Source organism: Chelmon rostratus, chromosome 10, assembly GCF_017976325.1.
Source record: "Chelmon rostratus isolate fCheRos1 chromosome 10, fCheRos1.pri, whole genome shotgun sequence".
Taxonomy (NCBI): domain Eukaryota; kingdom Metazoa; phylum Chordata; class Actinopteri; order Chaetodontiformes; family Chaetodontidae; genus Chelmon; species Chelmon rostratus.
This window is the reverse complement of record NC_055667.1, coordinates 11186847-11202030: the sequence shown is the minus strand read 5'-3', so window position 1 is coordinate 11202030 and position 15184 is coordinate 11186847. Positions and strand designations below refer to the sequence as shown.

Sequence of the window (15184 nt, the reverse complement as noted above, 5' to 3'; positions counted from 1 at the left end):
GAATCTAGGTGAACTAAACTCAACCAAAATACTAAAAATAAGAAGAACACAAATTGTTATATTTTTGTATTACTGAATTTTTGCTTGTTAGAATAGGGTTAATGCCCTTATCTGAAATAACACTTTGTTTGGTTAAATATAAGACGGACTTACATGCAATGTGCAGACTGGCCTCTCTGCTGACGATGGTGCCAAAAGAGTTTGATGCCAGGCACTGATAGATGCCAACGTCTCCCTCCTTATTTAGATGGCTGATGTGTAAGTTCCCTCCCATGAGAGAGTAGCGTGACCCTGGCCTGGGCAGGATGAAAGAGTCATTGAGCTTCCACCTGTGAATGTAAACACACAATACAAGACATCTTACATCTTGCATTTTGTCTTATCCAGGAGGGCAGTGTCTGATAATCTATTCTGATTAATTGTTTAGACAGATGCTGATGCACAAACACTGAGTCCAATTAATCTACAACAGAGACTAACTAATAGTCTAACCAAACAGCCCTTACTCTGGATAAAGCCGACATCAACAAAGATTACACAGTCTGATGTGGATTGTAGCAAAACAAAAATTAATCTCCAACCCTAATTCCAAAAACAGGAATTTGGACCCTGTGTAAAATGTAATTAAAAACAGAGAGCAGTCATTTGCAAACAAACAGGCAAAAGTGTTCATGAGCTCATGCTGTAACATCCTTCATACAATCATGTGTTCACAAAGTGGTGAACCTCACTCCATCCTCACTTGTGAACGACTGAGCCTTTCCAGGATGCTCCTTTCATACCCAATCATGATACTATCACCTGCTACCAATCAACCTGTTTACCTGTGGAATGATCCAAACAGGTGTTTTTGGAGCATTCCACAACTTTCCCAGTCTTTTGTTGCTCCTGTCCCAACTTGTTTGAAATGTGTTAATGCATCAAATTCAAATTAAGCAGATATTTGCAAAAATCAATGAAGCTGATGAGGTCAAACATTAAATGTATTGTATTTGTACCGTTTTCAGTTGAGCGTATGTCAGAATGGATCTGTTTGTTTACCAGCTTTTTTGGAATCAGGGTTGTAACTGAGAAGTAATCAGCAATAGCCGTTTCAAAAGGAAGAAAGATCGTTTTTATTCAGGCTTTTCCCCCTTCAAAAACAACTCTTACTCACAAATCAAATGCTCTATATTCCTTTGACATTTCCCTTTTCTTTTCAGCCGGGTTGTCCATCAACACACACACAGCCACAGGAGGGAGGCCCTTTCACCATGAATCAAAATCCTCCCCTCCAATCATCGTGATTAGCAGACTGGAGGGCCAAACACCAGGGCTGCTCAAACAAAATCGCCACATGCACAGCACAGGATAATGGTGTTTTTTGTTTATTAAACCTCTTGTTTTGAATAATATGGGAGTTCAGTGTGTATGTGAGAGTGAGGAAGACAGATAAAGAAAGGTGCAAGCAATCAACATTCAACTTTTAACCCTAACCGTAACTACTAATAATTACAGCCTAAGATAACCTGCAGAGTTGATGACACTAGTTCAACCAAATGCAGCATGCCACCAAAACCTCCTAATTTATCATGTAGACTTCAAGCAAGTTTTTACTCACTGTGAACAGTTAAGAGTTTACAACAACAACAAAAGAGGATTCAAGTTTCTTTCCAGAAAACTTTCTAAATGTATTCAAATACATTTCATCAATTCAATAGTTTGCTGTGAACGTCTGCATTATAGCCAGGCAAAGCTAGTGTGCGAATGCCACTTTCATTCTCCAACCAAATTACAGTCAAAGAGAAAGAAAATGAGAAAAAAGAAGACGGTAAACGCAGACTAACAAGAAAAGTGACACTTGCGCTTAAGAAATAGCTTTTCATAAAAGAAATAAGGCACAATTAGGTTGAAAGTTAGCTCCTTGGTCTTGATTAGATTTTCACATCTCTCTGAGAAAAGGAAGCTTGAGGTTTCTATTGCTGAATTTCTTCCCCCTTTTAGTGGGAAGGATTTAGACAAAGAGAGCGGGAGGCAGGGTTGAAGAAGCGAGGGAATGGGGGGACATATGCAGCGGAGTAGTACTCAACGGCAGATTGGCTGATTAGATTGATTTAGTGATTTGGTGTTGCAGCTGGAACTGGTCCAAGAGCTCCACACAAGACAAATCAAGGGACCATGGTGAGATCTTGGAGTGGGGGCTTTATGTGGCAGCAGTCATTGGGTAGTCTTAGACAAATTAATTTGTCCTTGGCGCCCCTGAAATAGACCTGCCTACATACTCAGCAGTAAAGAGTCACTCAGCATATGGTGTCCTGCTGCTGAACTTCAAAAGGACCCAAAACCTTTTCAAGGCTCATTTCCAAAGCTGGCAGAAGTGACCTTTAGTTAAAAAAAAAACATTTAACTAACAACACAACAATGGGTCCATCTGATTACCAGGCCCGTCATTAACAAGGGATAAAAAGTATGATACAACAGCTTGTGGTCAATCTGAACATCAGTTCTTAACGTGATATATCGAATGCCACAGTTGGTGGCACTTGCTGTAATTAACGAGCTAATTAAAGCAAAATTTGATTTGATACAGAGCCAGGCGCCCTCTCAGAACCTGAACTCAGAAGGGCAAAAAAACTTGCGGATCTCATAAATTGCTTTTCATTTTAAAACCAAGGACTATTCAGACAGTGAAATAGCGACTGATTTCTTAATAAGTATTCCAGCCGATCCAAGTGATAGGATCTTGTACATTCATTTCAATTTGTGCCCATTAGGCATAACACCAAGGAACTTCAAGCTACATTAACGGCCACATATGCTGATGTTATGAAAGATCGTTTCAACCTATTACACATTAAATGCTTTGCAATTTGCATTTAATTACACTGACAGGAGTACAACGGCTACGTGCCCCTTTTGATAGACTATGAATTAATAGCTTATGCGCTTGATGCACTTTAAAGCAAATCATCGTTTGTCATTTGTTTTCATTTGTCATCATTTTAGCGGCAGAGGAACCGGTCATCAATTTGTTTCTAACACAACTGCCGGAGCGCCACTCAACTCCACAGGGGCAGCGCACTGAGCAAGGACAACATATAACAGCTGTTTTTCTGCACCTCAGTCCACCAAGTCATTTGAATCATGTTTATCATGTCGTGATAGCCTCTAAATCAGTTGCCCTCTAGCAATGTCTGTGCAGCCTTAGACAGTGATGCTGTACATAAAACATCATCTGTCACAGACCTACAGCAGCGATATGGAGAGACAATTTCTGCCACATCATTCCTGGTATGTGAAATATACTCCGCCTGTGTTTTTCTTCTTCACTCCATCTCTGTCATGATAGCAGGAGAGTTTTGTTGCATGATTCTCTTGGGTCACTTGATCTTTTCTTTTCAATGGTCAATGATACTGATGACAGGAAGCTCTCAAATTGAATTCTACAGTGGATCAATGTCCACCCGCCAATGCAAATATAAAATAGACCAACAACTGAGGCCAATTAATTCATCATTCTCAAGTTCACCACGATTGACAATGAAGCTAAGTGCTGCGGGCAGTGAGTACACAATTCCCCAGTTTTCCCAGGCTGATAAATCCAGCCTTGCTAGCCCTGGGATATTACCTGAAGGTTCTGGCTAACAAAAAAACCAAACAGTGTGCATGAAGCCATCCCTGCAGGTGTTACCTGTAGAGGGGCGGCGGGTGCCCCTGGGCCTCACAGCTGAACACCACCTCTCTGCGATTCTCGCCAGGTTGAAGGGGAAACACCACACTGCCAGGTTGCTTGGTGAACACAGGCCTCAGCAGGACTCCGCTTCCTGGGTGGAGAACCAACAAAACTACATCAGCTTTGATGTCCTGGTGAGCCTGAAAACCCATTTTCACATTTTTTTGAGGGCAAGTAGATTTTGAGGGCTTACATAGGAGGGAAGTAAGTGGAAAACAGTGCTGCACAAGAAAAGGTTGGATCACAAAAAAAGTTTGGTGTGTGTCCGACGGCCATGCGAGCAGAGCCCATGAGCATTTTTCATATTAGTCGTAAAAAGTTGCTATATCCCTGAGGTACTGCATAATCAGGCTGGTAACCTTCATAAAACTTTAATGCAAACATCTGAATCTAGAGACTTGTCAAAGGCACACTGCACTGCCGCTGTGCTTCAGCACAATTTCATCTAAACCCTTCAAACTTATCACCTCCTTCCCAGGGGACGTCATCGAGGAAGAAATTTAAAATAAATGCCACAACAAACACTGAGAGTAATATGGTCTCATGTAAATCGGCCCGTCTCATTTGAGGCATCAAAATGCTGCCCTTTGTGACTCACACAAAAACAAAAAGACAGTAATTTCAACAGTTGGGGGGAAAAATACTTCAGTTGTTGTTTTCCTTCCTTGCTCTGAGAAAGTGCAATACAAATCGCTTCCATTGTAAATTTCACCCAAACTACCCATTATTATTTATAATGCAAGCTTGCCGCAATACAACACAACTCCAGCGCTGCTTGCAAATCCCTTGGAATAACAATTTCCCAGTATTTTAACATATAAGCTCTGTGTGTGTATTGGCCATTATTATCATAACTGTTCATCATGTGGTGTTCTGCAAGGACGAAATTTTAAACATACAATATATACAGCACAGAGCACGAAATAATGCATGTGTGATATTATAGCATTGTTGATTAATTGTCTCTGTAAGAACAAAAAAAGGAACAACAACAAGGAAACACAAACAACAAAGGCAGCAGCATTTCTGTGTGACATTCGTTTCTTATTAATTACAAAGGTACAATAGTGACTGCATGTTGTGCAGGCAAAGCCCACAGTAGGAGTGACCCATGGGGTAGTCAGCACTTCACTGGAATAAACATTTCTTTCTGTGATGGAAGAGGAATTCATCTAGATTTGTCAGAATACATTTGCATTTCTGTAATGGCACAGAAGTGGGATGATTCTGTAGGTAGGGTAACTAATTTGTATGAGAGGCAGGTATCCTTTTCAAGTCTCTGGCACCATGGGAGTACAGGTTTATCCTCAAGACTCAAAATAACTCTCTGAGAGGGTGGAGCTGTTTGACAAGGGACCTTGTACACTGATTGTTCCTCTCCACAAGGATAAACCTCTCAGAAAGTTACACAGAATAAAAGGCCGCCTAATTATAATCTTTGTTAGATGAAGCGTGTCCCTCGAAGCAGCACTGAGAGATGATTGATTACCAGAAGACGCATCTTGTACAGTCCACATTCAAACACAAATCCTCACACTTGTTGTAGACAAACTTAGAAGGATGATAAAGCCTGCGGGAAACATGAGATGAATCACTGTGCTTTATTAAATTGATAAATGATTCCAGCTATCAAGTCCCAAACATTTACATTCAGCATTATTTTGAAAAATGCTTAAAATGGGGCTATTCCGCAAATCCAGCCCTTTGGTTACTAATTAGCACTTTTAATTGCAGCAATTCAAAAGTGAGGAGTCAAAGACATTTCATCCAGAATTGGCGTCATTAACAAGGGGAACACAACAAACAGAACAGTATTTCTGTGTTTGTAACACCATGTGTGTTTTTTTTTTGTTTTTTTTTTATGCTCCCGCGTAAAACCTTAACCTGAAGGGGATCCCTGCTTGCACTGCAATTCAGCGTTTGGATAATACTGTTAAATAGTGAGCGGTTCATTAATCATGCATACTACAGTTTACTACACAGAATAATGTTAAAAAAAACTGATGATGCCACAAAACCTGATGAGATAAAAGTTATGTTGTACTTTGTGTATGGCAAGACTGTAATCAATTTATTCTTCAAGCAATCATATGAAGAATAGCTTTGTGTAACTAAAAGGCCACTCGGAGAGCACAGACCTCCACTGAGGCTAACAGTCCACTCTTCACAGTCAATATTATTGCTTGCTCTCGAGAAGCATAAAGTTTGAACATTTTTCCTGAATATCTCTTGCAGAGTTTATTGCAGACAATTAATATTTGTTGTTGAGTATAATTAGTTGCATGGTGGGTGTGTGAATGTGAACTCAATTAATTATTTGTGCATCTTCCCCAAAACTTAATGGATTCTTCCTTGGCCCGTGCTTCATCCTTCCACTAAGTTTCATGAAAATCGTGAAAGTAGTTTTTCCATAATCCTGCTGACAAACAGACAAACAAACCGGACAGAGCACATCACCTCCTTGGTGCAGGTAATAAAGGTTATTATATTGAAGTTACAGTATATTGATGTTTTTTTAAAGAATGCCTTACAGTTGTTTTTCTGAACTCTTTATTATTTATGGTTGTTACACCAGTTGTATATTAACACCTCAATGAATGCATGGAAACCATAAAAAAGAAAATGCACTGCTCTGGCTCGTCTTCAACTTATTTTCATAACCACCTGATTAAGAATGTGGGAACAAATTGTCGTTGAGCGCAGTGAGTGATTCATGGTGCTTATTTTTTGTGTTGGACCTCTCCCTTACGGCACCCACAAGCAAACATCCTAATCGTACTGAACCATGTCTATCAGAGCATTTGTGCTTAAGCTTGGTGTGGGTTGCACAATTGATCAATCCCTAAGTGGACTGTCGTGCACAAACCTAACACAACATTCAATCAATGGGAAATTAATCAACATAGATATTTGGTTGTAGCTCCTACTCTCAGTAATGGCACCACTGAACTGGCCTGGACTTTGGCAGCACCATGGCAGCTGTTATTATAATGGTGAATAAGTGTCAGAATAATGAGACGGAATTGAGCTCCGGGGGCTGTGCCTGAGGGCTCAGTTCAAACTGATGCAAACTCCCTGAAACTCTTTCGTTGCCCTAGCGGGAATGAATGCAAGATGTGGTAGGGGAAAGAAGAATCATTTTCAGGCTTGCTTTCTGGTAATCAAACACTGAGGTGCTACACACCACTGCACCAGTGCAAAGTTTGTGGCTCAACCAGACCATGGATGCATGCCACAAATACATCTGACCAAGTAGTAAAAGTTTAACACTTAAAATCAACACTGACACTTCAGTTGACAGATTGTTACCCCTTCAAAGATCTAAGAAGGAGTCGAGAAATCATGCTGAAATTAGAGAGACAGAACCTGATGGCAGGTCCAAGTCAGAGCACGGCAGAGAAAAGAAAGCAAAATGATGAAAAAGCGCTCTATCAGAGTGCACTGATCCAGAATCCTAACAGGAAGTTGATTGCACAATGCCGCAGGACAGAGATGGAGGTCATTATGAAAGGGTCCTTTAAGAAAAAAAAAAAAAAAACAGGGCCAACCCCACTCCTATCTGTCACCTGCTGCCAGATGGTGATATGTGCAGCCATTTTCCAAGGCTCCTCAGACAACACAAGACTCAGCATCGAAGCACAAGTGGAAGGCAGAGGGAGCTGTTTAGGAGGCTGAAATAAAAACTAATCTCAAATTCAATACTAGCTGACAGCAAATGAATTCCTCCAGCTTACCTCAGCATGAATAAACAGGCACATGGGGAGTCGGCTGTGGGGGAGGTATCGGTCGTTTGTGAGGTCCCAAATCCATTCGTTTCAGCTCAGGGTTTTATGCATCAAATAAAAAAAGCCAATCTTGCTTTTTAAAGCATCTTTCCCCTCTGTCCGGGCCGATAAGGTACACCTTTAAGGTCTCTCATTCAGGGGCAGCAAATGTTACTCCAGAGCAGAGGGAAGGTTTGCGTTGTTTCGAGCGAGCTATAGATTTGATTACATCCAAATGTTTGATATATCAGTGGAAATAATTTTATATGTCCCCAGTAAAATAATGGAAAAGTGAAAAAATGCCACATTCTTGTGATTCTAGTACTAAAGAAGTCGTGGGACGATACAGTAGAAACACATAAAAAGAAATTGCCCAGGAGTCAAACTAATACAAAAATGTTCCCGGCCATACTTTACTGCTGTGACTATCAGCTAGGGTGTACTGTAGTATGCTGCAGACTCTCGTTAATTAAGTTAATTACATTTTCAGCGACACAGCTTGTCAGGAGTGGAATGTGGCCAACACATTCCCCACCAATATCCAACCATGTCACACCGTTCTCCAGCTAATCAAAGCTGGTGCATCTGAAATTCAATACCCTGTATCCAGGGTATCCAATGCCATGTTCACTGGGGAAACGAAAAATTGATTAGGTCCAACTCCATATGTGGGAATGGGAAATTAAAGCTATTTTTTGTCGTTGTTGTTCTCTCTGTTGAATGTCTACATAAACTCCGGAGCGCATTGCTTTTGAGAATGCCATTTGTCATCTAATTGTAGTAATAGTCCTACCTTTTCTTCTTCAACACTGGTTAGAAGGTTATTTGTCACTTACCAGCTCCTATGGTCCACACTAATGGAAACATTCATCATGCTTTAAAACTGTAAATTACAAAATGCCAAATTTGAACATGAGTGGTTTTCATTTTTTTGACAGTGCAGCGTACAGAATGGACTCCTGTACTTTACAAATATTTCTTACAAGATGTGGTATAAATCTCATAAATACGGTTAATAAGATGTGAAACAGATATTTGAGAGGCGTAAAATTCCTACCCTTTTCTTAAATCTAGATCATGCAGGTAAAAAAATGTTTCGCATTAATGCAGAGTAATTCTTACAGACTGGTAACTTCAGCATCAGAACAGAAAATGAAATATTCCAGTGAAAGCAGCTCACAGCTCCTGACACAAATACATATTGCTGACCAATAGTGATGTATTTACAAAAAATGATACACAGCACAAATTAATTACTATGCATCTATAATTACACTATACACTATGTATGCAAACACATTTAAATTGGATGATTTTTCATTCCTGGATGAAGCGAAAGTACCAGCCAGCTACGGAAGGAAGATTCACTGGGGAATATTCCACATCTTCACACACACAAAACTTCAAAGATGCAATAAAATCCTTGCTTAAGGATTCCTAAAAGGCTTTGCCATGTTCTGATGAATCAATGAGGTAAGTCAATATTTGAAACTCCAGTCATCTCTGGAATGCACACTGGGGGATACAGAGCAAAGTAAATGTAGTTCTAGGAGATTATAACGTTGGCCAGAAGCAGCCCTTCATTTTCACTCGTATCTGCTTTAAATGAGCAGTGGTGGTGGTAAAATTATAAGTCTTGTCATCTGAGTATTTATTTAGGGTGACCGCTGGCTGTGTCAAATTAAAGGATGTCAGTCTTAAAACAATACTTAAATGTACAGCTATTGGTCTCTGTAATCATTCCTCCTGTTCATACTGGCTGACTTGTCCTCCAAATGCTATTTCAATGTGAATGTTCTGGGACAAAATGCACAGTCTTTCTATGGAATGAATCCCACCATTTACGTTAATAAGAGAGTTGTAATTGTTGAAGCACTTGCAATTATACAAATCAAGCAGGAATCCTCCAAAGTTATAGTCTTTGTAATACAAAAATGTCATCTTTTTGTTACTATGCCTCTCTGCAGCTCAGCAAGGACACACTGTCCAGGGAAGCAACAAAGCAAAGGATATTTTGGACTAATTTGGAAGATGCCCACAAGAGCAGAACCACTCAGACTGTTGAAAGCTCATATTAGCTTCAAATATGAAAAATGCTTTTTGCTCAGAATGAGGACTGAGGACTTGGTCTCCCATCACAATCAGTATGAGCAGAAGGAACAACTACAGCAGCCCATAACACCTGTAATGAACATATGGACATGTCAGTATTGTATAAAGATAAACTTATGTTAACAAATATTAAAATATCCTTTAAGGTTTCTGGTTGCACAACCACAAATTCAACTCAACACTCAACGAAACCATTGAACAAGCATCATTTGCAACTGTGGTAGAACTGCTGTGCCGAGCCACTTCAGCTCGGCACAATAAAAAACTTATTACAGCTTTGTTGAATACTAGGTTCTGATTGGCCAATCAACACAGTCTGAGGTGAGTGATTTCTGAACACTAGACATCTAATCATATCACTCCACTTTCAACAAGTCCAAGAGATTTTGTTGATTTTTCAAGTTTATCAAGACGTTGTGCCAAACAATAAATTGCAGGCAGCCACTCAACTGACTGTGGAGGATTTTTCCAACGTTAATTCTCAATTATTCCGACAGCACAAAACATCTGATTGCTGGTTACAACCTTAACAGCAATCTTACTGGGTTTGTTTGCATTTATGTCTCTAGCACTGCTTAATTGTAGCCCTTCAATGCCAACTACAGATGTTTCTATGATTTCACTCCAACTAACTGTTTTTAAGCAAAAGCCTGTAAATGCTTGAGATAAATATTTTGCATCAAATTTTTTTTGTTTTTGGTACGTGGTTGTGTTGTAAGAGGGAGTATGTACAGCAAGCTTCGCAGCAGGGTCTTTATTTCCCTTGGAGGGGCTTATTCATTCCTACTGGTCGAATCTCTTTGATGTACAGTATTTTAATGTTTTTGAATTATGAAGTGTGTTAATTGAACAGAAATTGTATCTCTTCTCTCCGGTCCTTACAGATAAGCTACTTCAGTAAAAAAAAAACGTAGCTCTCCTGTTAATACACCTTTGTGAACATGCTCTACTGACAAGGTTGTGACTGTATGACAAAACCACTTCTGTCAGATGGAGACAGTTGATCCATTGCTGGAGGTGGCTTGCTGTGTAGAGGTGAGCTGTATCTGTGTGGGGTAAACCACATCCAACCAAACCCCAATGCCTCCTCTTTGCTCCCTTGCGGTCTCTCTCTTACTTACTACACGAACACACATACAGAACACGCCCCTGCCTCGGGACTTTCTAGATCCTCATGCAGGAATGGGAGGAGAGATGGTTAACTCCTGATGAACTCGCTCCGGGAATGACTTCCCCTTGGCCCCACTGCTCTCCCACATAGCTGATGCCTATTGTTTAAAGCAAACACTTCTGAGTCTAGATAAATAACCTACCTTCAAGCACCTATCTAACGCCCTCACACTGTGCTTCCTCTACCCGCTAGTGCACATCGGAATACTAAAATGCTTATCGTGTCTTTCTCAGAACATTGAGGCTTTGGAGGTCTATCTTTATATTGCGCCATACTTGTCTCGCAAAGCAGAGCATATGTAATGTAACCCCATACTGAATATTAATGCTTGATACTCTGTGTTACCAACTGTGTGTGAGCCTCAAGAGTGAGGCAAGGGCTGTGCAACACAGCCCTCAGCCCTCACTCAAAGCAATGCTTTTCAGAAACGATTTGCCCTCTGCTCCTTTGTTAAGCACTAATTTTGCTTTGAATAGATAAGTCTGAATGTGTTTTCTGCACCTCAAGAGAACATTTTGTGGCTGGTATCTAGTGTGCAGCACACACTGCAGACTTGAATTGTGTCCATGAAGCTGGTTGTCTGAGATCAAACCTTGTCAGGTTTGTGGTAGGATTTCCACCAATGTCGAAGACAGTCACTCGTCTGTATATTTAACAGAATGCTTAAGTAGGACATAATATGTGATCCAGACTTGCGGTTTAGGTCCTAATCCCATAGTGAGTCACAGTTCCCTGAGGAAAGCCTCATTAGACATCCACTGATGTGTATTGGATTTAGTGATAAGTGGTGCTAATTGCCATGTCTGCAAATTTAGGTGCCGGCGTGCTGTTGTGCTTTGAAAAGAGACATGCACAAACAAATACACACAGTAACAGTTACAAGCACACACACACACACACACGCACGCACGCACACTAATTATTTTAGGTCCCAGCTGTGAGGAGGGGCTGCTGATTTGGAGCAAGGCAACATGAAAGATTACTCGTTCGTCAAGATACTGTGCACATGCGACAAAGCCCTTATTCATCACGTCTCAGCTTCAGACATTCTGAAGAGAGCCAGCGTTTGACCCTGAACATTTTGTAAGGGAGAAAAATTTGGTCTCTCATTAAAAGCAAGATCAATGACAAGATTTCTGCACTACTACCGGCGCAATCTCAATTAGGGTAACAATTGAGGGGCTCTTTAAAATGAATGACTGCACATTCAATTGCTAGATCGGGACTGTCTTTCAGAGACCTGGCTTATTCTTTTCCATCAGGATTCACTGCTGGGAAAAAAAAAATAGAAAGCTGCTTTGCACAACTGAAGGAACGTTGATTTGCTGCCTTGAGCTGCCAATGAAAAAACAACAAGGTGAACCTTTCCTACCATTTGTAAAATTGGTGGAAAGCTTTGGGCGCTCTTTGCCATAAAACATTGTAGTTTTCCATTTTACTCTTAAGTGCCATCTGTTCTGTATGCCAAGGCGCCATCACAAAAAAAATCTATAAATATCAATTCATAGGCGCTGTGCTAACAATGCAAAAAAGTGCATGTTTGGGAGGCTTACCTGACAGACACTCCACCAATGACAGCAGCAGTATAAGTTTCCATAGCAACTCCATTTTAATGGTCTCAGGTCAATACAAGCTCACATCCAATCACAGGTGTGTAGAATCCTGGCTTTGTCCTTTCCAGCACTTTCACCGTTTTTCTGTTAAATGAAAAGAAAAGGAGGGGGAAGCCATTAGATATTCAGAACCACTGGTCACTGGTCTCATCAGATGGTGTTATTTCACAAGGACAGTGATTGTCCATGTTTGCTAGTCAGTGACTTTAATGAAATAAAAGACAAGAGAATGGTGAAAATCATACCCTGGAAACCACAGAATATTTCCTCGTAACATTTAATCTTTGCAAACACTTGTCAGGTCCGGAAGACAGTGAACAGCAGCTGTGTTTTGATTTGCAGATACTGCGATAGTCGGGTTATAATGTATATCTGTGAGAATAATCAAGAAACCGCTCTGTCTCGTGCAAACACAGGAGATAATTTGTCCAAGCAAAGCACTTACAAAACACTTGTGCTGTAGAGTTTGCTTAAGAGTGCTTAACATTGTGTAATCGGGATCATGTCTGCAAGAGAAACATAAAGGGATCGCTTGGTTGTGCTCAAACCTGCTGAGACAAAACAAAAAGCAAGCTGGCTGTCAGACACATCCCTAGCATGTAATAAAGCACTGTCCTGGCTCCTCGAATTCATCTGAGCTGGAGGGATTATGTATTTCTGACATAAAGAGATGACTGTACGCGGGCAAAGCCATTTTCGGTCCCGCGGGAGACTCACACAATTGATTTTCTCAAGGACTAAACCGTAATTTATCCCTGCTAAGACCCAAATGAAGTCCCAAAAAAAGTTGTGAAATGATAATGAGACGTATTCCTCCTGTCTCTGAAAACAGTGATGTATTTATTTCTCTAAATACTTCAACGCCCTCGACATGTTGATAGCTAAGATCTGTTCTGATAAAGCAGCAGATAAATGTTTGCGTATGATAGGCCGGTTATGGAGTGAGAGAGGATGAGGGGAGGAAATTAGCCATTGTCTTTGCTCAAACTCTCCCTGGTACATTTAACTGACTGATGGCACAGTTTCCTCTGACTACACTACATCAGCATGCTGAAATAAATGAGAGGACAAAATTAATAAGAACATACAGTATAGTCTATCAAAAGCCATGTGCCAAAAAAGCAGAGACAACCGAAAGATTACACATTCATAGTTTCTCAGTTATCAGCTCGCCTCTTATCTTTGCACCACTGAAAGGCATGACAGAGCATACTGATGCTTATGTGAATATATCAACTGCGTCCCTGACACGTTCGCCTACACCACTCTTCCTTCTGCGTGTGCTAAACCATTAAAGGCAACACTTTTCCCCTATAAATCTCATTATGGAGATTGGGTTTAGAATGTCATCTTAGTTCCAACTTATCTTGCAGTTATTAGGATGCAAATGTCATGAGTAAATGTTGGCTTTTAATAATAAAACAGAGAGACTTCAAATCCCTTCTTCTGCTCCTGGATATTTTTGGAGTGCTCCTCCTTTAAGGGAATAATTGTGAGAGATGTGCTGAATAAATTACTCAACACAATGTCTTTAAAAGAAAAAAGAGGAGCCTCGAAACTCAGCAAAACTTCGTATTCCAACTTAATACTCATACCAGCTTATTCAAATGTTTGGTTAAACCTGCAGCGCTGAACTTTTGTCCCCCCTCTGGCAGTGAGGGTAATAACACAAACACCGCTGACATGCTTATGACACCGTGGGCGCCATATTCCTAGCTGTTGTAGCTGTGGTTGCTCCACACTTCAGCTCCGACAAACCTATTATTGCTGGCTGACATGTAAGACATCGCTATTGTTGCACCAGCGTGGGAATGTCACCACAGACACCAGGTTTAAACCCTCCGCTATACTGCTCAACACAGAGATATTTAGCTGGTGGCTTAATCAGCATTGTGTGAACTCTTCTGGGAAGGCCTTGAATGCAACGGACATTCATTTATATGTCTAAGTCTCACACTGCAGCTTTAAGATCTAACATTTATATCTATACCAAATAGCAAAAATGATCATGTTTTATTGTGACTGCCACAGTAAATACATGTGTCACCTCCAGCTGCAGACTGAACAGTTGCTGTATTTTGACACAAATGCTTCATGTTTTCAGGAAAACTGTTCAAGTAATTGTTTTGACAAAATGTTTGACACTCTGGTCTTCTAAAATTAATGCATTCGGCCTTCACAGCACCACTAGCCAACAAGACCAGAGTGTGTGAACTGGAGAGACCCCATTCATAAAGGTATCTCTTGGCCCCTAACAGCAATCCCTTGATCTCTATTACTCAGCGAGCTCTGAGACATGAGACATCAGACAGCGGAGTTAGTGGGGGGAATAAAAGACAGCCTTTTGATCCAAAGAATCTCAGATGATGACTAGGCAAGTCGGGGGTGTCCATAGCAGTGTTAGCCTTCCTTCTTCAGTACAAATTAATTACCCTTCTGACCCTAAGTGGTGGCGACAAGACCAATGACTTACTTTCATCCCTAATCGATTCCCTCATTTGTTTGCTGTATGAAATGAAAGTTAATGACAGGGAAGGCTTTCAAACTTTGCCTTTCAAGTCCCAGCCTCTTTCATGTCTCTGGAAAAAGCCAAGGGTTGAAAAATGGAATATGATTAAGGCTGGAACGACAGTCCTGGCGCAAACATTTTCTGACCTAATTTGCACAAACTCAACTTCATTAACATGGAACACAATGGCAATGATCAGCTCTCAGTTCACAAATGCAGATGACACCAAGTGAAAATGAGACAAACATTAAAAAATGTACTTTCTTTCTTGGCAATGATTTAACCGCTGCTGACCATGTGATG

At 40.6% G+C, this 15184-nt stretch overlaps 1 protein-coding gene across 1 annotated transcript in view; it reads right to left on the bottom strand.

Moving 5' to 3' along the window:
* Positions 1-12367, bottom strand: part of cntn3a.1 (contactin 3a, tandem duplicate 1) — a 67417-nt gene extending 55050 nt beyond the window's left edge. The window contains exons 1-3 of the mRNA XM_041945428.1: positions 12313-12367; positions 3671-3803; positions 154-329 (exon numbers count right to left, since the gene is read on the bottom strand). Of these exons, the coding sequence (XP_041801362.1) occupies positions 154-329; positions 3671-3803; positions 12313-12367 (364 nt within the window). The remainder of the gene's footprint in view (positions 1-153; positions 330-3670; positions 3804-12312) is intronic.
* Positions 12368-15184: the final 2817 nt, after the last annotated feature.